This window comes from Heliconius melpomene, chromosome 14 (genome assembly GCF_056956725.1).
Source record: "Heliconius melpomene rosina isolate 202511_hmr_F chromosome 14, ASM5695672v1, whole genome shotgun sequence".
NCBI lineage: Eukaryota > Metazoa > Arthropoda > Insecta > Lepidoptera > Nymphalidae > Heliconius > Heliconius melpomene.
In genome coordinates, this window is record NC_140402.1 from 4,524,786 (window position 1) to 4,552,251 (window position 27,466).

General features: G+C 31.7%; 1 protein-coding gene across 5 annotated transcripts in view; it reads left to right on the forward strand.

The window, feature by feature from the left end:
• Positions 1–27,256, forward strand: part of LOC146532059 (uncharacterized) — a 28,118-nt gene extending 862 nt beyond the window's left edge. The window contains exons 2-14 of one of the 5 annotated variants that reach the window (XM_085197017.1): positions 109–288; positions 1,951–2,126; positions 11,427–11,584; positions 11,975–12,074; positions 13,345–13,528; positions 13,749–13,895; positions 16,785–16,832; positions 17,692–17,799; positions 18,178–18,273; positions 20,141–20,209; positions 21,311–21,406; positions 21,933–22,185; positions 22,383–27,256. In XM_085197017.1, the coding sequence (XP_085053143.1) occupies positions 109–288; positions 1,951–2,126; positions 11,427–11,584; positions 11,975–12,074; positions 13,345–13,528; positions 13,749–13,895; positions 16,785–16,832; positions 17,692–17,799; positions 18,178–18,273; positions 20,141–20,209; positions 21,311–21,406; positions 21,933–22,185; positions 22,383–22,582 (1,815 nt within the window). In that variant the 3' untranslated portion in view covers positions 22,583–27,256. The remainder of the gene's footprint in view (positions 1–108; positions 289–1,950; positions 2,127–11,426; positions 11,585–11,974; positions 12,075–13,344; positions 13,529–13,748; positions 13,896–16,784; positions 16,833–17,691; positions 17,800–18,177; positions 18,274–20,140; positions 20,210–21,310; positions 21,407–21,932; positions 22,186–22,382) is intronic. The other 4 variants (XM_085197019.1, XM_085197018.1, XM_085197020.1 and 1 more) reach the window with 4 other exon arrangements.
• Positions 27,257–27,466: the final 210 nt, after the last annotated feature.

A 27,466-nucleotide genomic window follows, 5' to 3' on the forward strand; every position in this document is an offset into this window, starting at 1 on the left:
TTGTATTAATACATAGTTATTGTTAAATTAACAACATTTCTTATTATTATGATAATTCAAATAAATAAAGTAGTTTAAGGGGCCATTGCTGAGAAAAGATGGTTACAGGTTAACTCTAGTAATCGTCGAGCCAAAGTCAAAGCTCCTGAACCAGAGGTCCTTAGTACCAACACAACAGAGATTGGGATAGACTCTTTAATACCAACACAACAGAGCTTGGGAACATTCAGGAGTGGGTCCCTCCCTAATGTTGCTGCAGCACAGCCACCAAAGCAAGAAGCTACAAAGGTTCCACATTTCGGAATCTGCTTATACACAATATTTATATTGTTTGCAAATTTTAATTTCATCCATAGTAGTTTCATAGCAGTTGGGTTTGTTGTTGTTATTATTTTATTTCTTTTTAGCTTTGTACTGTATCCTGCATACAGCAGTGTAAGCAAAGAGACATAGTATTAAGATATTTTGTTACTTATATGTTTTGATGTACTTTTAAATTTACACTTATTATTTTTATATTTTAATTAACTTTCATATTTTATTTTATTTATTATATAATAAAAAATATATAAAATATTTTAATTTTAATTTATTCTACATGAACACCATTTTTTCTTTCAACAATAAAATTATTCTCAATTAATATTCAAAGCAGAAAGCAATTCTAAAGTTTTGAAGTAACATGTGTTCAACAAGTTTATCATCTGTTTACTTTATAAACACATCTATATTGAAATATGTTGAACTCTAATAACCATGATGTTATATTCTAAAACCTTCTTATTATTCATTTGTTTCTCAACATTCTTCAAATATTAATTCTTACAAATTTTAAAAGAGTTATTAAATAAGCCTAGGAATTTTTAGGTTCCTTTTTGTTTTCTTTCCTGTTATACTAAATTATGAGATGTTGCTTTTAAGCATGACATGTTATTTTAACTACCATTTAGTGTTAGTCGTACTTGATGTAGTAGCGTATGAATATTATTAAACCACTTTTATTTAAAATAAATGAAACCTTTTAATTATAACATTAGATTGTGTAAAATAATGTATGTTATGTCTTATACTTATTATGTAAATGCTTTATTTATTGATATATACTTAATTTATAATAAAATAATGAGAATTTATTTACACTATTGAGTCTATAGTATTCTAGTGCAGTATCATTTGAGTGTTGCGCTGCTTGTGGGTTCGATTCCCCTTTGGGATAATTATTATTATATATAGTATCTCAAATTTGGTCAAAATATGAAATATTAGCAATATATTTTCTGTCTGACTTACTATATGCAGGACAAAATGTAAATGTAAAAAAAGTAACAATATATGCCGTATATGCCGTACATGTTAACAACTGTATAAGTAAAATATTTTAATTGTAACTTATTTCGTGATGGAATATTGACTGAAACTATGAAATATTTTTTTTAATAATTTTCTATTATAAAAGAATGTCACAGTTAAATGTCTTTTTTTAAATAACAAATTATGAAATATGGCTCTATTCTCAATGGAGCCATATGTGATAAAAATTCTTTAAAAATAATTATTGTTTCTCTATCAAAAAGATTCTGAGATTAGCATGATACCTAATTAATTAATGCATTGCTTTTTAGCCGTAATCAATTAATTATCTTAACAAAAAAACACATTGTTTACGCTCATATTATAAAATTCATATCTCTGCAGGATATTTCAATAAGTAACTAACAATAAAATAAATGTATGGCATGCTAATAATTGGTTAGTAAATAGAAATAACATAAGTTTTTATGGCTTACATTCTTATATCTTTGCAATGACGTTAGCGATTATTTACGGCTCATGGAAAAGATAGTACTAATGTTGTATATGAAAAAAAACATAAAAACCATTAAAAAATCGTATATAGTTAATTAATTAGCTTTTCTATTGGTTAATACATTTAATGAATTTTGTCAACAGCCCGAGGAGGTAACGTTAGCAACGCAATATGGGCATGGTGGTAGGAGTGGGGGGACTTCCCCTACGCCTAGGAGTCCAGGACAAAGGGGTCGTGCCTCTAGTTCTGTAGGTCCTATGAGGCGGCCCGCGGACAGAAAACATGACACAAGCCCCTATGGAAGCACTGTTTATTTGAGGTAAGTGAAAGTTACCGAAAACATGATAGCCAGTGAGTTCAAACTCTTAATGACTGTTTTAAAATAAAATTATTTAATGAAAACACGTTAAAAATTATGCAATTATGGACACTAAACATGTAAAATTAATTATTCATTATAGTAGTATCTTTAAATTAACATCGTATTCTTAATATGGAATTACGTCGTAAAAGTAAATGATTAAACAAAAAATTGGCATTCGCACTTAAATATTGCTTCACATAAAATAAATAATGGACGTAAACTCGTATGCTTAAATAATACGCGCCTAAGTATCATTCAATCTGTAAAAAAAAATGTGTAAATCAGTTCGGACTTGTAAAGTCCAATTCTTAAATACCATATACTATCAGTATTTGGTATTTGACAACAATTATAATTAATTAATTTATGAAGTGGTATTTTATTATTATAAGTACCCATTGCATATTTTATTTCCTCGGGTGGGAATTGAACCCACAGCCTGTCGCGTTTACTGGTATTTAGATCATCGTTATTTGATTACTACATGAGGAAATAAAATTTTCATCCCGTTTCTCTCATTGAATCCCCCCATTTTAAACGATATATTTCGAAAATTGGGCGGAAAGTGGGGATCGGAGTGTCCTAACACTAGGTACACTCCTGTAGCGGAATTCAGTGTGAAATAAAAAAAAGATTTAAATTTATATTCATGTGATAGTATGAATCACGATTTATAAGTTTGATCAATAACGTTATTTTTTGATTTATCGCTTAGGTGCGAAATATAGGATCGTTGATAAGTAACGTAGCGTTGCAGAAACACATGTTGATTGTTCTGTCAAAGTTTAGAGTTTATTTATATACTAACGACCCGTTCGGGGCTTCGCCCGCTTGAATTATATAATTATTAATTTACTCATCTGCATTACTTTCGGTTTCTTCAAAACTCCAAGCAAGGAAACCTTGTTAATTCAAATTCCAAATATTATTTATTCAAATAGAATATTATGAGCACTTTTAAATCGTCGAACAAACATATAAAAATATAATAGCGGAAACTGCAATCAAATCGGTTAAGCCGATTCTGAGATTGGCGTGAGCAAACGCACAGACAAACATTTTAAAAATCATTCGTTTTGGTTCTATTATTTTATTAAATAAGACTAATAACATTTTTTTTCTTATATATCTTCCATATACAGACACCGATCCGTTACGATTTTATTATAAGTATGGATGAATGTTAACAGGTTTTATGTCGATGACGAATAATTTGCAAGTTTATATTTTTAATTACCTTTTTAAAGCTATTAAGAAGTCCATATTATTTTTATTTTAATTATCAAAGGGACAAATTGATCGTCGAGATTTTAAGAATAAACTAAAGAAGACTTAGAAAACTATGAATAAGAGACAAGGAGTTATGTAGGAAAATTTTATTTTCACATATTATGATTAATTTATGTTGTCCACGTGGATAATAAACTAAGTTGTGGTATTGTTTAAATGATTATTATTATTATTATGCAGAGAGACAGACAAACGTTTCTTCTTCACTGTATTTAACTTCATGTGAGTATTATTAAACCTGTGATATTTATCAATGTAAGCATGTAATTCGATAGGTTGTACGTTCGATTCCTATTCAAGTTCGATTACCTCACTGAGTTTCGCAATTCAATACATAATGCCTTCCAATTTCAGTGGAAAATGGGATATGGAAATACCTTTATGATCACGGAGTGTCTCAACACTAGGTTCCCAAGTTAGATATAGCGTGAAGCTAATAAAAAGAAAGCGTGAAACAATTAAACTTCGACATTTATTCTATCCATCATTTTATGTCATGCCATAATACGATTTTAATTGAGCTCTACTGCAATCGTCGGTTGCACGCTCATATGAAATTTGATTTATTTTAAATTTAAGAATTGCCCTAAACTTGTTTAATTGTATTATTAGCCTTACTTGGTAAACGTCAAATGGTTTAATGAGACCAGTCATAGTCGCAGGCGCGGCAGGTTCTGGGTTCGATTCCCACTAGTCGAAATGAAATATGTAATATTTTAATTTCTTCGGTCTGGTGTCGACGCAACGCGCGGCGTTGAGTTAAGCCACTCAACACGCAATGCCCCCGAAATTCGACGAAAAGTGGGGATCGGAGAGTCATAACACTAGGCTCCGTCTGCCTACCTGCGGAAAATAGCGTGAATTTAAAAAAAAATATGCTCAATTTATGTATGAGATACCTACGCTCGTGATAAGTTAATTTTATTGGAAACTGTTAAAAAATATATGTACATATGTAGGTATTGGAGCGAGTAATATGTATGTGATATTCTAATCTAATTTCTACACGATAGCTCGCGATGAGAATGGGATTATCTTATACTGATAAAAGTCCTTTGATATTTTTTTTTGTGAAAGTGTTGCATTTAAAACGAAAAACACATAGGTAAACAAGTAATTTATATATACTTCTTAGAACCCATACCTATATTATAAATTCGAAAGTAACTCTGTCTGTCTGTCTGTCTGTCTTTTACGCAATCAGGGTCAAACCGCTAATTTAATTGTGATAAAATACTCATAGAGATACTTGAGGGTCTCGGGATGAACATAGGATACTTTTTTTTCTCATATTTGTAATATTTTCGATATATACCAATTTATTAAAATACTTATTAATCTCTCTATTGAAAACTGAAAATAATTTCATAAATATATTTAATAAATATTCGGATAGTCCAAGCGGGCGTAGCAGCCGCGTTCGGGTCCACTGGTACATATAAAAATTTGAAGCCGCGCCTCTTGGCAATCGTCTCTAACTGAGCCATACCTTGGGTAAAGCGATCGGACAGTTTCCAAGAGGCACAGGTTCAAATCCCGCTACGTTCAAATTTGTAATTTTTTCTATATATTTTTAATAAAACAACGTGCTTTATCTTCCGTGTCTCGGAACGAACAGGGAACGTTTATTGAAGTAATTTGTAGATGTCATATGGTGCCACAGATAATTATTTTTATATAAATTAACACCCCCACTATATAAAAATAATACAAGTAATTTAATTTTATATTAAACCTATAGCTTTTACAAAAATGTTATGCTTATTTGAACTTAAACTCTTTGTAAACAAATCAGCTGGCATATCAGCTGTACATAGGTACTTTACATGTACTAACTTTTGAGCAATAATATCTTTACAAAAATGAAATCTTATATCTATATGCTTAGATCTATTATGGAAAACAGGATTCAATAACAATTTATGTGCACTTTGGTTATCATTGTAAAGAATAATAGTATATAAACTGTCAGTAATTTCACATTGCAAGTTTTGTATGTAAATAGCTTCTTTACAACTTTCTGATATCCCTATATACTCTGCCTCTGTACTAGAGAGTGCAACAACCTTCTGTTTTCTACTTTCCCAAGATATTGCAGCACCTGATAATTGAAATACATAACCTGTATATGACCTTCTACCAATAATATCACTCCCCCAATCAGCATCAACATAACCAATTATTTCAGAATTAAGTTTTGAATCATACTTTAAAACATAATGTTTTGTTTTCTTTAAATATCTTAAAATCCTTTTAGAATGTTGCCAATGTTCTTTAGTATAACAATTATTAAATTGACTCATATAACTCACTGAAAATGATATATCAGGTCGAGTTAAAACGGACAAATACATTAAACTACCTATCAGGCATTGATACGGTATACTAGTATCACACTTATTACCTATACTAAGATTCAGTTTACATTCCATTGGTGTATTTGATGTGTGACAATTCAACATATTAAATTTACCTAACAACTGGTCTATATAACCTTCTTGGTCTAATGTTACATAATTTTTATTACACATTACTCGCATACCCAAACAATGTCTTATAGTACCTAGGTCTTTAATTTGGAAATTGTTTCTTAAAGAATTTTTTAAGTTTATTGTTTCATTACATTCATTAGAAAATATGAAGAAATCATCTACATATAAAGCAATTACAGTTACACACTTCTTGTTTCTCTTAATAAATAAACAAGGTTCATATTTAGATTTTACATAACCAATGTTACACAAACACTCGTCAACCTTCTTATACCACATTCTTGAAGATTGTTTTAACCCATAAATGGCCTTTTTTAACTTTAAGACTTTACCATCATTTAAATCACTAAAACAATCTGGTTTTTGCATATAAATATCTTCTTCAAGATGTCCATTTAAAAAAGCTGTTCTTACATCTAAGTGTGTTGTTTTAAAATCTAATTTTACAGTTAAAGCAAATAATAATCTTAAGGTGGAATATCTAACCACTGGAGAGAATGTTTCATTGTAGTCCACACCAGGTCTCTGAGTGAAACCTTTTGCCACTAAGCGTGCACGATATAGAACTGTACCATTCACATCACATTTTTTCTTTAAAACCCATTTACAGTGCACCACACAACCACTATTTGGAGCATCGACCAACTCCCAAGCCTGATTCTCTTCGAAACATTGAAGTTCTTCTTTTAATGCTTTTTGCCAATACTCTTTTTCATTACCAGTCAATGCCTCTTGCAATGTTAAGTCTCCAACTTCCTGAAGATAGACACTTTGTTGACTACTGAAACCAAATCTATCAGGTTGTTTTCTGTTTCTAACTTCCCTTCTAGTTATCACAGGTTCTTGTAAACTTTCTTCTACATCTTCATACTCACTGGGTGTATACTCAGAATCAGAGTAATTTGTAGATTTCTCATGGGATGTGAGAGAATCATTTTCTTTCATATCCCCCACTGAAGATGGCTTGTCTATATCATTTATATTTTCCTTTTCTGTCACTGCTATGGTAGTGTTTTCTTTCTCGACAACTATCACATCTCGATTAGTTGTTATGACCCTTTTAATTGGATCATACACTCTATAGCCTTTGCTTACATCAGAATACCCTACTAGAATACCTTTTGTAGCTTTTTTATCCCACTTTCGTCTCCTTTCTTTAGTTATGTGTACCATTACCATACTGCCAAAAACTCTCAAATGACTTATATCTGGCTTGACACTATGCCATAATTCATATGGTGTTTTTCCTTGCAATGTGGATAAACCTGTGCGATTGTGCAAATATACTGCTGTGTTTGTAGCTTCAGCCCAGAATGTCTTGCTTAACTGTGCATCAAAAAGCATGCACCTTGCTTTCTCGACTAAAGTTCTGTTCATACGCTCACATAGTCCATTTTGTTCAGGTGTGTATGGACATGTGGTTTGATGCAGTATTCCCATTTTCTTTAAGTAATCATTAAACTCAGCATTGCAAAATTCTCTTCCATTGTCACTTCTAATAATTCTTATATTTTTATTTGTCTGATTTTCAACGAACACTTTATATTCTTTAAAACATTTCAAGGCGTCACTCTTGTTTTTTAGAAAATAAATAGCTGTCATTCTGCTAAAATCATCAATAAATAAAATGAAGTATTTAGAACCTCCAATAGAATCGCACTCCATAGGACCACATATGTCTGTATGAATGATGTTCAATACTTCTGTACTTCTCTTACCAATATGAGTAAAAGGTAGTCTATTTTGTTTACCTTCACAGCACACAGTACACGTAGACTTTGTAATGTCAACTATCTCTTTTAAGTTTAATCCATCAACTGTATTTTTCATTTTATTCAAACATTCACTGTTTATATGTCCCAGCCTACGATGCCAGAGCTCACCAGATATGATCGCTGCTGCAGATATATTTTCTTCAAGTTGTAGCTTGTAAACTCCATTTTTTAATAATGCTTTAGCCACCAGCGTACCTTTCTGATTATATATTTCACAGGCATTAGTAGTAAATACAACATTATTCCCTTTGTGAATTAATTGACTAACCGAAAGTAAGTTAGTTGTCAATTCCGGTACACAAAACACATCTTTTATGTCCACATCAAAACTGCAATCATTAACTATGGTAGAAATCTCTATATCGCCGGAACATGTGATTGGCACTTTTGTTTTGTCGGCTACTATAATGGTCTGACCTTCCTTTTTATAAGAAATATTTTTCAGCCATTGTTTATTTGGCGTCAAGTGCACACTGGCTCCAGAATCAACATACCAATCTTGATTGTTGAAGTTTCCGCTTAGAAAGATCGCACTGAACGCATTTGTTTGTTTACGTTCATTTTCTTTGTTATTCGACACTCTAACCGTACACTGTGACTTATAATGACCTATTTGTTTGCATCGATAACATTTAATTTCTTTCTTAGCTTTTGTTGTCAATGTCATTCCATGTTGACCGCCATGATTGCCGCCATTTCTATTTACCATAGACTTCCTTGTCGTCAATGAATGCTGCCAACCTTTATTACTAATAGCCAAAGCGCCATTCGATTCATCGTTCATTCCATTCGTTCCGTTTCCGGTTTCCATGTCAAGTAACTTACCTTTAATGGCGTCTGTTGTTATCTGAATACCGGAATGTTCGATGGCCATTATCATGGGGGCATATTTTTCAGGCAGCCCTGCCAATAGCAACGAACCAATCCACTCGTCGTTTAACTGAAATCCTGTATTACACAACTTTTGCCCTGTTTCTATTATTTGTGTCACATATGCAATCATAGAACCACAATTTTGCAATCTAATAGAAATTAAATTTCGTAGTAAGCTAATTCTTCTCGTAAATCCGGAATCATCAAATAAAGCCTTTAGTTTGTCCCATAATTCCTTTGTAGTAGAAACATTTCTAATATGCACATATAATGAAGAATCAATCGTAAGAATTAGTTTCGCTCTAGTTTTTTCATCATCCTGGGCAAACAATCCCACATCTTCCTTTGGTTTGATGCATTTCATCATCCCTTCAAGGATTAAGAAGTTTTGCGCTGCAAATGCCCATTCACTGTAATTTTCTCTGCCTCTTAACTTCGGCACATTTACAATGTAATTGGCAGCCATTTTTAGCTTGATGTAAACTAAATAAATTTGATGCCTAATCTTGCTAATCTAAATATCCTACTGCGAAATTTATTATCACACAAATAACTTGATAACTTTTTAACACTTTCGCGATACTTAGCAATAAAAAAACTTTAAAGAGCCTGGGCTGGAGTCTGGGCCCATAACCTAATAAAACAACGTGCTTTATCTTCCGTGTCTCGGAACGAACAGGGAACGTTTATTGAAGTAATTTGTAGATGTCATATGGTGCCACAGATAATTATTTTTATATAAATTAACAATTTTCTTTTTTTTTCATTCTTAAGTGTGAAATAACACTTTAAAAATGTAAAAAAGTATTGCAACAATACTCGTTTCGAAACTAGCGGAATCGGGTGATAACTTTCACCACTAAAAACAGATCATTAAACCGTGTATTAATGGTAAATGTAATATAATTGGAGCAGTTATTTTTTTTGAAACGGTATTTATGGTTATTTTATTGATTCTTATTGCGGAATCTTTATTGTTTCGTTTTAAAGTTTTAAGTCTTTGTGGATTTCGTTGAGGCCAGTAGTGGCGCAGGACTGCAGGGAAGCGACAGGCTGTAGGTTCGATTCTCACTCTGGGAAATGAAATATTCATTTGACTCTTTAGGTAAGTTGAGTTCGGCCACTCAACGCTCAATGCTTTCAGTATTCGGCGGATAATGGAGAACGGAGTGTCTTAACACTAGGTTCCCTCTGCCTTCCCTGATGTATGCGAGATACAGCGTGGCACTACAAAATTAATAAATAGTCTTTGTAGCTGTAAATTTAAATGAATGAATATTTTAAATAATTTTAAATCGCAATTCTCACTAGTTCCTTATGACGTTGGTATAATAAGCCACGCTGTGTTATTCTTTTGTTGTTACTTGCCATAAGCCTACCTAAGTATGACACATCGATTAAATTAATTCAGGCCATATTATTAACGTCCATTCTTAGAAACTCATTCATAATTAATAAATTTATTGTTCCTAAATAAATTGTATGTATATGTATATATATATATAGGGAGCAGGAAACTTGTGTTGGTATTGTGTTAACTTGAAAAAGGATTTTGATTACAGTATACGACGGCTTAAAAGTATAGGAAATTTGCGTTAAATTTTGTCGAATAATGTTATTACGTCAATGATGGCATTTATTAAAAAAACAGACATCTTTATTTTTGGAATATATACATACATTTAATTAATTAGTAGGTCCGTATAATTTAGTATATATTACTTATATTTGTAAACAGTTTTCGGTATTTTAGATAATTTAATTTCGGTGCTATAATAAAATTTATAACGAATCAATCACAGAATTGTTTTTATTAGATATAGGCCTAATACATATTTTAGTTTAAGACGTGATTTCTAATAGTAATACAAATATATGAGGAAGGAAACTCATTATGTATATTAGTTTTATGGCCATATATTGCAAATAAGTTAAAAGTATAAATCATTTTTTTTAAGCTCCTGCTATTAGTGGAACTGAACGCAGAGCTTTTAATATTTTCATTTCTTCGCTTTGTTGTTGAGGCAAAGCTCGGAGTTCAGTTACGCCACAAAACGCATTGCCTAAAGGACTCGACGGAAGTGGAAAGCGGAGTGTCTTAACACTAGATCCAGTGTAAGGCTGAGCGAAATAGGTGTATTAAATGTTATGCCCATTTCCAATACATTTTATTTTTTTATTAGTAGAGCCGTGAAGCTCGTATATTATACTGAAGGTAGTAATATCTCTTAATTATATATGTAACTAGTGGACCCGGACGCGGCTACGGCTGCTTGAACTATAAGAATATTTATTAAATATTTTTTTTTATAAGGATGAATATCAAAATATAAGTTCATTTTGGGTGACGTTTTCTTAAAACAACAAAGAAACTTTGCAAACCGGTGCTTAGCAACGACGGTTGTTACTAACATGGCAGAATAAATTGCATACAAAACAAAAACTTAGTAAATCGAACCAGTAGATCCAAAGATCTTAGCGTTCAAACAAACAAACAAACTCTTCCGCTTTATTATATTATATATGTAATAAAATAATACACTTACTTGTTTAATTTTTTTCCTAGGTTTTTTTGTTTCTAGAAAGTTATACTGCATGGTTTGTTAAACACCAATATTATAAAATTTTTAACGTATGTTTTAATAACGCTTGCTTGAGCTTGTATCTTAGCAGTAATTATTTTTAATACTTTGATATTAATGATATTAAATTATATAATTTATGATCACAATCTGTATGTATTTTATTGTTTATAATTTTTTTTATTTATTGTTTATAGTCTTTGAAATGGGCAAAACATAAGATTGTTTTAATTTTTTTTCTAGTCCACCGCCAGACAGCAACTGGAGGCGGACGAACTCAGACTCTGCCCTACACCAATCGTGCGGTGAACAGCAGGCGACCACCCAGCCCCTGTCACCACACCACCCCCTGCATTCCCACGCCCACCCCCACGCGCATCCCCATCAGAATCATAGACGAGGTGAGATAGGTTTCCAACTATTGGTATCGGCATCATACACATGTGCGTTTTCTGGTTTTAGTGTGATAGAAAGGACGACTCTCGTGTAACTTAATATTGTATTTTTATGTCAAGCCCTGGAAGGTTGTGGGTTCGATTCTCACGCGCGGAAAATAAAAGTTTACTATGTTCATTTTCTCGCTCTGGTAGAGCGCGGCGTTGATTTCCGCCATGCAAATCTAAAATTCGGCGGAAAATGGCCAACGGACTGTTATTAACTATTAATATTCCAGAACAGCGTTGTTATTTTTATTATTTTATATAGAAAATAACGGTTAAAATCTTCCATATATTTTCTATATTTATGTATGTTTCTGTTGTTTATCTAACATTATAATATATTATTTACAGCTGGCAACATACATCTTGACGTACTAGCAACCCTGGGAATGAATCCTACGAACCGTCCGCGGTCGTCGTGTGAAATACCAAGAATACCAAACAATAATAAGTAAGTTATAGACTATATGAGTCATTTTAAAGGCGTGTCCTGATCAATTAACTATATTTATGTATATGTTATATGTGTATATGTAGGCCGAGGCCGTCAGGGACCAGCGGTACAGGTTCTGAATGTAAACGCGACGGTTGTGAGTTCAATACCCACTCGAGAGGACGTATTATTTTTATTTCATCGCTCTGGTGACAACTCAGTATGCTAATGTCTTTAAAATCTTACACTACAAGGAAAACGGAGTGTCTTAACACAAGGTTCTCTCTGCCTACCATGCTATATTACGTTATATAGTGTAAAGCTAGCTAAGCTATGTATTATACAATGTTTGAGAATCAACCTTATAAAAACGTTAGACATGTGGTACAATGTTTACTTTTACATTGATAAGACTAGGTCAAGAATGATAATAATATTGTTTGGCGACGAATATTTTTATTTGCTATAACTTGAAAATGGATTAACCCGGCGATAATATTGCCGGTTTTTTACCATAATTAATATATCGGTAATTTCTTAATGCGTACAAACTTTTTGTGAAAATGTAAGTAGGTACATTAGAAAAATGTAACTAGTGTCTGACTCACGGCTTCGTCAGTTTGAACTTAATTAATATAATATGAACGTATTACACATTTAAACTTTTCTTTTTAATGTATTTATTTGTTAAAAACGTATTAAAATCTGTTGCGCACTTTGAAAGATTAATCCGTACGTAAATGAAAATTGCCGTTTTAAAGTAAATCTTTATATTAAAATTATAGGCAGTTGAATAGTAGAGAAGCTGGTTTTAAATTTTATCTTAAAATAAAATTAAAGCAAGAAACACAAGGAAGTAAAATAAAAGTAACGCTATTATAATATAACATGTAATAAAATAAATACTTATATTATTCTGTACGTAATAAAATATTTAAATATAAACACATGGTATTTATACCTACAATTTACCATTATAATTGGTTCCATGTGGAAAATAATTTCTCAGAAAAAATGTTTTTCCTCTATATAAAATGTAGTTTTACACGCACTATAACAGATTTAATATGTTTAATATATTTATATCCACTTTCATGTACTTTTCACTTACATTCAAAGAGTTTTCTTATTTTGTTATTTCTTACACTATAAACACTTGGTTCGGGCCTTTTTTTCCTTACATTATTAATACATTTTTTTTTAGTAGACATAGTTCACCACTTTCGGACAAATTCTCGAGAAATTGAGTGTTGAACATTTTTTCTAAATGTGTAATTTTCATTTCCAGTGTATACGAGAGTGGAGGGGACGGCGGGGGAGGCGGTCACGGGAACAACGCCTCGGGGGGTTCGGGGGGACTCGGCTGTGAACTACAAGTGCCCGGAGGTTCCCTCCCGGACCTCACGTCAGTGCACTTCCCACCCCCGCATTATATACCGCATCGGACGTCGCCAGACTATCAGCCGAGATATGTTAGTTTTTTTAGGCTTAATAAATTATTTTTTAATACTTACACACAATGTCCAGCTTGATTTAGATAAGCGATTTATTAATTTAGATTTTCGTCTATAGTAACACTTCTAAAGACCAATCGATTGATGTATCAAAATCGGCCAACCCAGATGGGAATCTGGTGTTGTACCACATAAGACTAGTGTGTTAATGAATAACACTAATAAATACTATACGCAGAGTCCTACGTCCCCCGGCGCGGTGTCCCCCGGGGGCGGCAGCGTGTCCCCCGCCACGGGCGGCCTGTCTCCCGCCTCAGGCTCCCCCGTCGGCGCCACCGTCCCCCTCGCCGCCATGCACCACGACCACACCGTGTACGACACGCAAGTATGACACTTATACTACCTATACTTAGGGACAACTGTTGTTTAGCCCGACAAAAACTTTATGAATTATCGGAGATACGGGCGAATACTTAGATAGCTATTCGAAATTTAACTTAGATAGGGTGTCCTCGTTCACTCCGCACCTGTATCCCGTGAGCCCAATACTACAGTAGAGGACGACACTAAGTGTCATTTACTGCTCCATTCTATATATAAGACAGAAAGACCCATCCACGCGCCACGCAATTGTGGAATGGCCTACCTGCGGCAGTGATTCCAGGTCGATACCTCCTGGGTACCTCCACAAAGCGCGGTTATCTCCACCTTCAAGGCCGGCAATGCGCCTGCAGCTTTTATGATGTTACACGGGGTCGTGGGCGGTGATCACTTACCATCAGGTGACACGTACGCTCGTTCGCGTGACGCTGTATAAGCGCGTCATGCCTGTCCTCACACACTTCATAAAGTATTTGTCGGGCTATATTCACGTAGTGGTCTAGCCCACGGTCTAGTGATAGTGATGTACTTGGGACCTAGTGATGTACTCGTGGTGGTCTAACCCACGGTTTAGTGTTGTGTTGTCGTTTTTGTTTAGGTGGTTAGTTAGTTTTAATAAGGTGTTGTTGTAGTGTTTTTTTTTTGCAAATCTTTATATATATTGTATTTTTTTTACTATATTTTAGTATACAGTTTGTTTACGAATATGTTGGATAAAAAATAAAAAAATAAAAAAAAATATGGGTTATACGATTATCATTTAATAGAAGGATATAAAAGCAACATTATTTTCTTCTTTTATATTAATATTTTGTTTTATTCATAGATAAAATTTTTATTTTTTATATTTAATTATTTTACAAAAAAAAAGTATTTCTTATAGTAAAATCCAAATCTTTGTGAGTTTGTTCATTATATGCATGTCAATGTTGAATAATACATACATTATCCTTACTTTTAAATATTCTAAAAGTATAAAAATAAATCTTATATTAATAAAAAAAATCACTAACTACGCGGGTTAGGCCACTGTTTCTGTTAGACGTATGCTACACATTTAATAGATTAGATTAATAAAAAAAGATTTTTTAATCAAACGAGATATACATTAGGAACTAAGGAACACCTAGGCCCTGCTTAAAATACTTTCACAATAGTCAATAACATGCCTATCTTATTAACTATTACGAACGCCATTAAATTAATTCTTCGATACTGTAACGAATCGAACACAACTCGAGCGTCTATAATCGAATTTTATTGCGTAGTATACAAATCTTTATGATTTTTACGTTCAATGTCAAGGATTAAAATGAAGTATAGAATTTATTGTAGCTAATACAGGTTTATAGATGGCCAGAAATCGTTTTTTGTATTCCAGATAGTTTAGGCACTCAGAATAAATATATATATTTTTAATATTGATAATGGGAACTAAATAATTAGCTAAGAAATATAATCTTCCTTTTCAGCTTCACGCATCTAGTTCCCACATATAGCAGGGTAGGCAGAGGTAGCCTAGTGTTAAGACACTCCGCTCGCCACTTTCTGTCGACTTCTTTTGGGGTCACAGTGTTTTTTAAAATTAGTTTTTCTTTTTCAATTACTAAAATGTGCAGGATATAATAGATTACCTAGTGAATCATCGCTTTAGTGTATTTTCCGAATGAGCCATGGCTCATTCGGAAAATACACTAAAGCGATCTCATTCAATGTCATGACATTGAAGAATTATGACGCCACTCTAATAAATCCAAGTAATGCTAATTAATTAGCATATTGTATTAGCATACTGTAATATATCTCAATTGAAACATGTTGGTGTCAAAGAACAATTGAAATAGTTCTAAACGCGCACTACAATATTTTTTATTGCGCTACAAAAAACCACTCGGCTATCCCAATATTACTTTGTTATATTTATAACACATTTCACACATGTAATGACCACAGATACAGATTCTTTCTGTTTCTCGCACAAAAATAAAATATTAATAATAAAAACTAAAACGATTGATCTACCGTCTCTCGGCTCAAAATGACTGTTTGCTCTTCCCTTTTTTAAATTTAAAATCTATTAAATGTGTAGCCATATTCACTTTAAACTTTAGCAAGTACAGGATTTTACCGCTTTACTGTTAGGTGCTAAATAGATGCGTACTAGTTATTATTATTATAATAATTTAATTTCACATAGATATATAATAATAGATTATATTCACATTGTCAATGCACTACCGTAAACGTCAGTCGTTAAAAAACTTAAACTTGAGTGTCGTAAGCTATTGTGCAGTCCTGTCTTTTTGTGAGGCTAATAATGTTGTCTAATGTCGTTTTTTTAGTTTATACTAAATGCTTTTGAATGAATTGTAGGTTGAATGTAAGAGGATAATATTTTGTTTTGTCTATCTGTGCAATTTCTGTGGTGTCGTATTGAGTAAGGGTGGTGTGGAATATGCGTGCGTGCGTGCCTGTTATTGCGTACATACGGGCGTGCGTGCGTGCGTGTGTAGTATGGGGAAAGTACTTCGTAAGCAAAATTAAATTAAATATTTGTATTATATTCATTAAAGCAATTTTAATGAATATAATGTATTACTAAAAAGGTAATTAAATAGTGCCTGACTAATAACAAACAATATTACCTTTTGAAAGAAATGTTTCTGTTTTATTTTGAAAATTCTATTTTTTTTATTTAAAATACACGTCTGAAAAAATTACGGTTATATATAGGATAGTTATAATTTGTTTATGAAGATTAAATAAGAATATAATATACGCAACGGTTGTATATTTCAATATCTTATGTTCGTTAGGTGTTCTAACATTTTTATTGTTATATTTTTGTTCTGTTTATTTGCTTTCAACACGGTCATGTTTTTGTTTATTTCAGAATCACTTATCTGTACCAAACACAAATAATTATCTCCATCATAATAAGGTTCGTTTTCTTTTGTAACCTTTTAATACTTTTTTTCATCAATTCGAACTCGCTTCGGTGCTTACGACGCTAACGCCAACGTTAACTCTACGGTACTTCAAATTCCACTACTAACCTATTACGCCTAGGCCTTAAGGTTTTTGTAACATGCATGTATTATAAACGCTAGCTTCGCATTTTATAATTATATCGAAAATTATTAACTCGACAAATTTATTTGTATTATTTAATAACTTTTTAATATTTTTTTTATCTCAATTGCTTAACTTTTAAATAGATGTGGTCATCTGCGGTCTCGTTAGTCTCTGTGTCGATAATTTTACGCTTCATATTTGTATACGGCAAAGAAATATGGAAATTAAAAAAATATTTTTTATTATATAATTCGTATCCTATACATTAACAGTTAAGTTTTAAGCATTCTAACGAATAATATTTTTCGCATTTTATATGTATTGCTTTATTGTATATAATTGTGTCATTTTATAACAATGCCATTTCGTAGCTCTTCACTCAATTGTTATATTTTTTATATATGTACATTTGGACTTATTAATTATTTGTTATAAAATTGCGGGCCAAAAAAGTGCCACCAAATAATTTGCTTAAATTTCAATTCTAACTGCATGGGAGAGCTCTGTATTGAATACAGCGTTTTTTGCCTTATTTATACTGTAACTTTTTTGTTATAGATAATTTATTATTATTACAATTTTAAAAAAATAAGAGATTGTAAATTTTTGTTATAATCTACTAATTTAAATAAGGCATTAAATATGGTGTCAAGCTATTTTCACGCTTTTACCGACAAAGAATGTATATGTATTATTTCATATGTATATTTTTTGTATGATTCCAGAACATGTCGCCCTTAGACCATAGTTGGATGACGTCGAATTACCAGTCGCACTGTAGTCCGCCCTCGCAATATTCGTCCACGTCAAATATAAACATACCTTCACCCACAGTGAGTATTTATACATGTTTCTTGTCAATAGTAGTATTTTTGAATAAATGTGTGTATGCGTCGGCGCGTGCGTGCGCGTAGGTGTGTGCGTGCGTGCGAGTGCATGCGACTGAGTGCGCGTGCGCGCGTGTGCGTACGCGTGTATGTGTAAACTTTCTTATATGTACATGTATTTTATGCATTAATCATTCTCTTGTAGATTGTTTATCATTTTTATTTAATAAAAATGCTCACTTTATAAGATGTGTTCATGTAAAATTTCACTTCAATCGTAAGGCAACATACATAACATACTCTGTAATGAAAATCACCAACCAAACTTTCGTCGTTAAATATCTTCTTCACATTTCTTTTATAGCTTTACATATAAATTTACAGATGGTACACAGTCCGGGCAGTCCCGTGGAATCGCCGCAGAACGACTACAACAATCTCCACCAAGCACTCCTACAGCCGTTCGAGCAAATAACAATGGTATGTCGAATTTTATGTTTATGTGTATACAAAAATTGTTAAATTAACTTAAGTATATGCAAGTTAAATAATGATGAGGATTAAATTTATTTATTGAAATGATTAAACTTAGATGATGTCCTGTTCTAATCTTTGTTAATATCTAAATTAAATTAAAAACAGCTTAGATATGATTAAAAAAGGATGAGGCCAGGCGCGGTGTAAAGGCACAGCTGTGTTTCTGTAAATGCGACAGGTTGTTGGGTTCGATTCCCAGTCGAGGAAATGAAATATTTTTCTTTTTTCGCTCTGGTGTCGAGGCAAAGCGCGGCATTCCTCCTCCTCCAGAATTCGATAAAAGTGGTGAACGGAATGTCTTAAGACTTGGTTCCCAGGCTCTCAGGGTTGAAAAAATATGCACTACAAAATATAATGTATAATAAAAAAAGCGAATGAATGTACTTTTCTTATTTAATCTTAATGTTTGGTAAATTAAATGTTCGTTATATTTATTAAATGATTGATTTTTTTTTCAAATAAGCATTATATACCTAAAAAAGTGATACTGCTAATTTGTAAATAAGCGTTTCAGTTATAAGATTAATATCTTCTATATAAAAATTAATTTGCTGAAAAATTAATCTGCTTAGATACAATAATATTTTTTATACAATTTACGTCAAAAGGAACTGCAAAGTGATGTATGAATAATATTAAACAATGGCACATATAATTTATAAAACAATTACCTTGATGAATTTACTATAGAATATAATTGCTGAAATGTATTCTGTCGTTTATAAAAAACACATGAAGTAAACATGCAAGTAAACTTAGTATATACTTGCAGTATATAATAATTTATAATTATTTCAATGCTTCAATGGAATAGCAAGGAGTTGTGAGTAATTTTAGTTTTAAGACGAATTAAACGTGGCTTTTTATTGATAAATAATATAGTATAGAATATTTACATAAAGAATTAAAATATTTAGTAAAATCTCGCACTTGCTGTTGAAAAGAAAAGAGAACACTCCAGAGCATATAGATATACGCACATATTTGAATATCGTTAAAAACATGCACATTTAGCGAGAGCTGATTGAACCTTATATTATATATATGTAATATAGAATATATTTAATGGGAATAGGCAAAGAAATGTCAGATTTTTTTTCGATTTTGTCAAACCACGCTTGTCAGTTAATATGTATGTCATTTATTTGCCTAAATCATTGATAATAATAATGATTGTGCTATCAACCACAAGTGTATTTCCTATTTGTTATATGGGAACCATATTATATAGAAATTATAAATGATAAATCATTCATACATTCTCTAATTTTTCTGTTTTGTAAAGGCGTTTCAAAGTTCTTGTATAATTTTCCTTTTGTTAGCTTTACTCTGTTCCGCACATGGCATGGTAGGCACTGGGAACCTGGAATAGGGTTATGACACTCTGTTCTCATTAAGACACTTCTGTTTCTCGCATACCGCAGTATTCTGAAGGCATTGCGTTTTGAGTAGTGAAACTCGCTTTTTGTACTTTGCCGCCTTACAAGGAAATGAAAATATTTAATATTTAATTTCCTGTAGGAATCGAATAGGAATCGAGTCTCACAATTGTGCTGCTAAAGCGCGTCGTTGAGTTCCCCTACTCAACATGCCATACTTACAGAATTTCGCAGAAAATGGGGAGCGGAGTGTTTTTATACTAGGCTAGCCCTCTGACTGCCCTGCTACATGGGCGATAAAGCGTGAAGCTGATTTAATATTTAAACGTCCCCATTAAAACAAATAGCAACTACCCACATAGTGGTTGTGTGTGCGTATCGTATCGTATATATACTATGTAAGTGTGTAACGTGAGTCGATGTTGGCCAAGGATTGGGCGCAGCTGGTGCAGAGTCTGGTCGAGTCGGGGTGGACCGCGCACGTACAGGTCGCGGACAATGTACGACGATATAAATGTTATATTTATATTTATAAATGATATTTGTACGATTTATTTTGTTGTTATTTAGTGGCGCCGTTTGTCTGATTGAGAGATTTTTGTTGGATTGACAGTTTGATGGTGTAGGTAGAAGGGGGTGTTAAATTTATTTCACTTGAATAAAACTAAATATGTTAATTTAATATACAGTCAATTTAAGTCAACATAAATATTTTGTAAAATTGGGAAGACTTCCAAAGTATCTAGCTCTAAAAAACGCTATTGCCTTAATTTAAATTAGTTCAATTTGTTTAAGTAAATATTGGTGATAAGGAAAATCTGTTTATTATTCGTATAAATATCAATTCATATTATTTACATACATTTATTATAAATAATCTACAAAAAAAAGAGTAACTTTTTTTCTCGCAATCAGACAAAGGCTGGAAGATTAGATCGACGCACTTATATAAATATTTCCTGTAAAAGCACAATTAGATCTTGATTTTGCAAGTAAAAGGAAATGAATTTAAACGTTGACGTTCGTTTTACACGCTGCTTGAAATAGTGTTGTATATTTTTATTATTATTTTTTAAATAATTTTAATAATATGGATATATTTATGAAGTATACAGCACTATTTATAGCTTTCTGCGCCGTAGAGGTTATTAAAATTATCTTTTATTTCAATCGGCATGCCTGGCACGATTTATTGTATACGCTTCGTTTTGTTCAAGGCCATTTAGTTATACATTTTAAAAACAATCATTGTAATACGAGTTTTATATTAATTATTTGCAAGCGCAAAGCATGACTTTGGCGTTGAAATTACTTTGATACGACAACTGCATGCTAAGTTTTTTTAGTTTATAAATATAGATTTTATTTTAATTGTATAAATATTATATTACATATTTAAAAACAATATATTTTACTTACAATCACTTATAACGCTTACGATTTAATTTAAATAAATATAGTAGTTTATGTGCCGTCTTGTGGTTCACAATCAAATTTAGACTGTTATTTCTTTATATTATTCTATTATTTAGCTTTATATCTTTCTATTTCTCTCGTTTTATTCTAAATAGTTGTATAATATATTTGTTTCGTTGTGACAGCTGGACGCGCCCACGTCGACGTACAACACTACATACATCAACCACAGTTCACCGCATTCGCAGCAAACAACGAATTCAACGCACACGTACTCACAGGTGAATGCTAGCTATTAATTAATTTATTGTTTTATGTTAGAAATAAATTAAGTTTTTTTTTTAAAAACTAATTTTTTTTTAGTTTTTTTACTTAGAAACTATTATATCTTGATTTGTTATTTATTTGACTATACTACATATATTTAGATTTGGTTATTTTTAATTATGAAATAAGATAATTTATATTATTGGGTAATTCATTATTTTCATTTCCGCATTTCGTTCCGTTACTCAATATGCTATCTTGAACTATTGCAGAATGGTAAAAAAAATGTGATTTGACATTAGATCGTCTCCAACTACAGTACGATTGATGAGTCGTGGCTACTCTTACGTTAGACCTTCTGAACTTTTGCGTATTGTTCACTTGAGATGAAAATAATAAAAAGAAAGAAAAATTCTAAAACAAATCTGCACATCATCAACGATTCGTTGACCGTACTGTACCCTGTTATATGCCATGTAAAGCGTAAAACCAAAGAAGAAAAAAGTTTCTAATGACATATTTGTGTTTGTGTATGAACAGTCGTCACACAGCGGCCACACGGGGCACGTGCATAGCGGTCACACACACACGCACACGCACCCACACAACCAACAACACACGCACTCACACACGCACACGGGGCACACACATGCACATCCTCACATGGAGCCCAGACGCGCGCGGGACCCGGTGGCGGGTGGTGGAGCGTTTCCGGCGCTGCAGCCGCTCGCGTCGCCCTCTCAGCCTCCTACGCCGGCGACGCCCGCTAGTATACCTGATATTATATTGACAGGTGATTTGTTGGTTATGTTCATTTTTCTAAGTTTATAGCAAATTTTATGTAAATATGTATTTTCCTGTCTTATAAATATTACTAATTATTTCCTTAATTACATATTTAAATATTGTTTTCACATATGTTTGTACATTTACTAACTTCTTGTACCATATCTCAAGCCCTCTACATCCACCCTAATTTTATTACCACAGATTACTCAGGAGAGCTGGACCCGGGCATCTTCGGAGGCGAAGAGGCACAACTCCGCGCTGGTCTCGACCTCGACGACCTCACACTCCTGGAGGAGCCCAGCGCCCTCCTACCGGACTCGGCTGTCGAACACGAGTTTCGTCTCGACCGCCTCGACCACCTTGACCGCCTCGATCGCCTCGACCGCCTCGACCGCCTCTAGTGCCCCCCTAGCCCCATGACAACCCAAGGCTGACTTAGTGACTCGACATTCCCGAGTGCTAGTGTTCTTTGTGAACTTTATGATTAACTTGTGTCCATAGAGGGCAAGTAAAAAACGGATTGTTTTAGATATAGATTTTCTATATTATGGACGACTTGTCGACTTGTGTACAGTTACCCTCCTTTTTTAAAAATAAGTATTGTGAATATGTACTCGAATATCATTAGATTCATTTCGGATTCAGATTTGACGGTTCTCGCCGCAACCCCTCTCTTTTGTATATAAAATTGAAAGTGTTCACTTTATAGACTTGCATTTAAAAAACGCTATTGTTGCATGCTAGTTCGCGAATCGTATCGTTTAAACAATCGTTGAAGCGATCGATTTTTTTCTAAAGTAATTAATTAATATTTAATGTGTAATTTTCTCGACTTTTTTATATCTGTCTCTCAGCGATTGCTCAAGCGTTGACTGAAAACTTAATCCGAATAATTCTTACCTAGACTACGATTTACCACAATTTTTAATAATGGATCGTTTGACGCGGGCTTGGTGTGACGTGACAGGTGTCGCGTTACTTTCAATGTGATGTGACGCACTCTGTTTTCTCTTTTTGAAGGAAGCGTGTTGTAATATTTGTAAATATGTCTTGTTAATGAAGATTTTACTAAGCTTTTGTCGCAAACATATCTAATTAGGAGTCATCTATATAAATTATGTCACACGAATTATTTTTTTTTTACCTTTTCTCCGCCATTTCCACATATTTAACAATTTCCCACTTAGAAATTATAAAATCAATGAAATAGTTCGAAAAAATATTATGTTTTAATTCCCATTTGTAACAAAATATCATACTTTACCTTTTTATAAAGTGTGACGTAATTTATGTATGTATGGCCCCTCGTGTGCGGTCGCGATACACTTATGTGGAGGTCAATTTTGCAATGAGAGCTCTTGTATTGTATTGTATTGTATTGTATTGTATTGTATTTGACTATATATACAAATTTAAATATTCTGTATTAAGTAGAGACGTGTTGGTTTGGTATGTCGCCCATTTTTTTTACTTTGTATTTGACTGTCAAATTCAAAAAATGTGTTTTTTTTAATATTGTTTTTCAAAATTGATTATTTAATAATGAATAAAATTAATATTAATAAAATCTAATTAAATATAATTTCCAATTATTAACGCAAGTTTTGCCTATGTTGTATTTTTTTATCTGGAATCATACAACCACAGATAATAAATATTTTATTTTTAAATAAATTTTAAGAAAGGGTGCAATATTTTGTTATTCGATTATTTTTATTGAATATATATAGCGTCATATCAAATCAATGCGTGTCCAACATTTATTATATACATAGGACGGTTGAAGAAAACTTGCATTTTCACAGTAGTAGAACTACATCTGAAGTTAAACTTTATAGTGTATAAGTTTCGATATATTTTAGTTTTAGCTACCGTTGCGCTCGTAATTACTTTTATATTTTAAATATTGATCTATATGTTTTTTTTTTATATTAATGAAATAAAATTAGTTTCAGCTATATATTATAAGTGGCACAAATTATATTGTCATATAAATATAATATTTAATAATGTATAGAATAGTATAGAATATTTGTAATTAAAAATTATGAATTCTTTTCACGAAATATATTGATATAATAATAATATTACGGGCGCATTGGTGATCATTTAGCAATGTGGTTTTTTTGTTAATGCTCATTTTATTATGTTTTAAGAGTCTAGTCATCGAGTTATATGAGTATCAAATGAAATAGAACCTTTTCCCTATATATATACACATATATCAATATGTTTGTTTGTTTGTTTATGTACAGATTTTATTCAACTCGGTTATGGTTATTGTAGGCGTTTACTTATAAATATTTGTATTGTAAATATATTTTTCTTGTATATTATTATCATTGTGTGATGCGATTTTATTCTTATTGTCTTCCAGCCATTATCATGTATATAATTTTTTTTGTGAAATAAAATCGCTAGTCAATAAATTTTAATTGTGTTAATATTATATTATTCTAAATGTGGTACAATATTCAATTCTAAATGCCAATTACAAATATTTATAAGTAAGCATTTTATGATGTTAATTATTAAATTTGAATAATGTTATATACTTGTATGTATTTTCTGTAAATGTATATCTAGATTTTATAATCTAAAACAGGTATGTCTAACTTGCGCACACTAACTCTATAAGTGGATCGTATAGAAGCAAATACGGCAATAACTATCTCGTTTTTATTTCAAAATTATAATATTAAATAACTTTTGGTTGTTTTTGTATTTTTTCAAGTCTTTGTCTGGTTACTAGATCGAGAAAATAAAGATAATTCACTTAATATTTACTTAAGTTTTTTCCTCGAGTGTAAATCGAACGAAAAATTAGTTATTTTCTGAGACAACAAATGCATTAAAACAGAACACATTACTAGAATTAATGCGTTTTTTTACGTAAATTTACAAATGCCAATCTGAATGCAAATGGTTTTTTTTTGCTTCTATATGATTCAAGTATATTATTAATTATATAGTAATCTGTAATTAATATGAAATTGAATTATTTTTCAATACGCTTTAACCGTTGACGTTAACGAATACTATCCGAGAATTAAATATTACTAATGTTGATTAAATAATTCTTTAATGTTTTCTATGAAATGTCTATCTTATATATATATAAATATATGTATGTTTGTCTATATCATTGATTGAAAGTGATAAGTTAACCTCAGTATCTAATAGATTAATTTATTCATACAAAAAATTTTAACATATTGTTAACTATTTTAGTATTTTCAAAACTGGAAAGCTAGATTCAAACTCTGTTTAAAGGAATTTTATCTGTTATTCAATTTTTTTTAGTGCTATAGTTGGCAAATATTGAAATCATTCTGAAATAATAATCTTGAAAATTTTGTTAGATAATTTTAAAATAGAATTAAAAAAACTACTGCACTGCTTGTTTATTGCTATATTGATTCTGTTTTTTTTTGCGATTTATACTTGTCACTTTCAATTTCAATGTGTGTTCGGACATAAGCTAATTCCACCTAAATAAATATACTGTATGACAGATGTAGCTGTAAATGTAATTATGTGATAAAGGAAATAAGCACAAGATAAATCATGGTGAAGCCTAATCGGTTGTAAGTTTTTATTTCTTATCATTTTTCATGTTTCCTAATTATTGTTTTCTGGTATCATTTGTCAACAAGCGAAAATTTTATTTATTGCCTACTACTTTCATAACAGTATTTGCGTGATTTAAAAAAAACTTTTGTAAACTTTTTAATAACTAGGTTAAATAATTGATAATTAAGCTCCCCGATACGAAAAGCTCTAAATAATCTTTAGAGAGCTATATTTTTTTCAATCATGGCCCTCTCTCTTAATTATGTCATCATGTAAACATAAAAACTAAATCGGTTCATCCGTTTGGAAATCGGACAGACAGACATACCGATATACACAAACACAGAGACTTTTAACACTACACTATTTTCGTCGGAGGGTAAAAGCACATAATTTAAAATCTGCGTAATAGTAATATGTTTTTCATTAATTTTAATTCAATGCAATGTATTAAAAGTATTTTATTTAACTGTCAACCACTGTAATAATATTTTTTAAAAGTAAAATATTTTATTCGTAAATATTAAAAAATCTGATAATACTTTCTGATTATAAATTACAAGCACATTCCAAACTGCCAGGTGTGGTAATAAATAATTTTCGCTTGTTCGTCACAGTTCCGGTCGGTCGTTGGTTGGAAGTATATTTATTTTTTTATATGAATTCATCTACATTTTTTACTTGTAAAATATTAAAGGATTTGAACTTGTTCTATTTACAATCACCATATTTACGCACTTGCTCAGTTTTTATTTTAATCTTTTTTTTTCTAATCTACCGAGAAAATTACGAAAATGTTAAGATTTTAGAAATTTTTCGTTTTATGTATTCTGCAACCGAAGTATATTAATAATATCCAAACAATTACAAGGTTTGAATCCGGTTATTGTTTTTGTTTAATACTGAAGCTTAATTTGCCAAAAATATAAAAAAAAGTATATTTCGAAAGTTTTTATATGTTACGTAAATAGTTGTGTTAAAATCTTTAAAAATTGTTTGAGATCTATATAAATCGTCATAATATACATATGTTATTGTATTCTTAAATGTTTTGTACCTTTTGCATTTTGGCGTATGAAATGACATCGACAAAGGGGATATCATGGAAACGTATCAAGGTGCGTTTTGTATGAAAATGTATGAAAATTCCTATAGCGGAATGGTTGCGATGGGAATTTTAAAAAAATATCTTTAATAGTAAAGATAAACAAGAGTGAGTTTGTTTTATGTAAGATTAAGATACGAGTGGAGAGCGGTGACAGGTGCTCCCAAAGTGTTGAGGCAACGGAACACCAACACGTGTGATTGTGTACTTCTACACTGTTTTAAAGTCTATTTGATCGATATGTAAGACATAAATGTTTTTTCTCAAATATGCACAAACTTATTGAAGATTTTGCAGTTAAATGTTTCAATGGTTTGTTTTATTTAAACCAAATGTACATAATAAGTGTGATAGAGATGAAACGGTCTCATTAAAATAAAATTGTTGTAAGTATTCAGATTTTTGTTTCTGTTTATTCCCTTTATCAAGGCAAAGCTTTTCCCAAAGCGCGGCGTCGAGTTCTGTCACTCGACTTCGCCTCGCCTTAACTTTTTTTTATCAATCGTATTAATTAATGAGAACGCTGGCCGCTTATAAAAATTAAATATACGACACCTGTCAGTTAAGAAGACAGTTTTCTGGTGCAATTTTTCCAACAATTGTTACA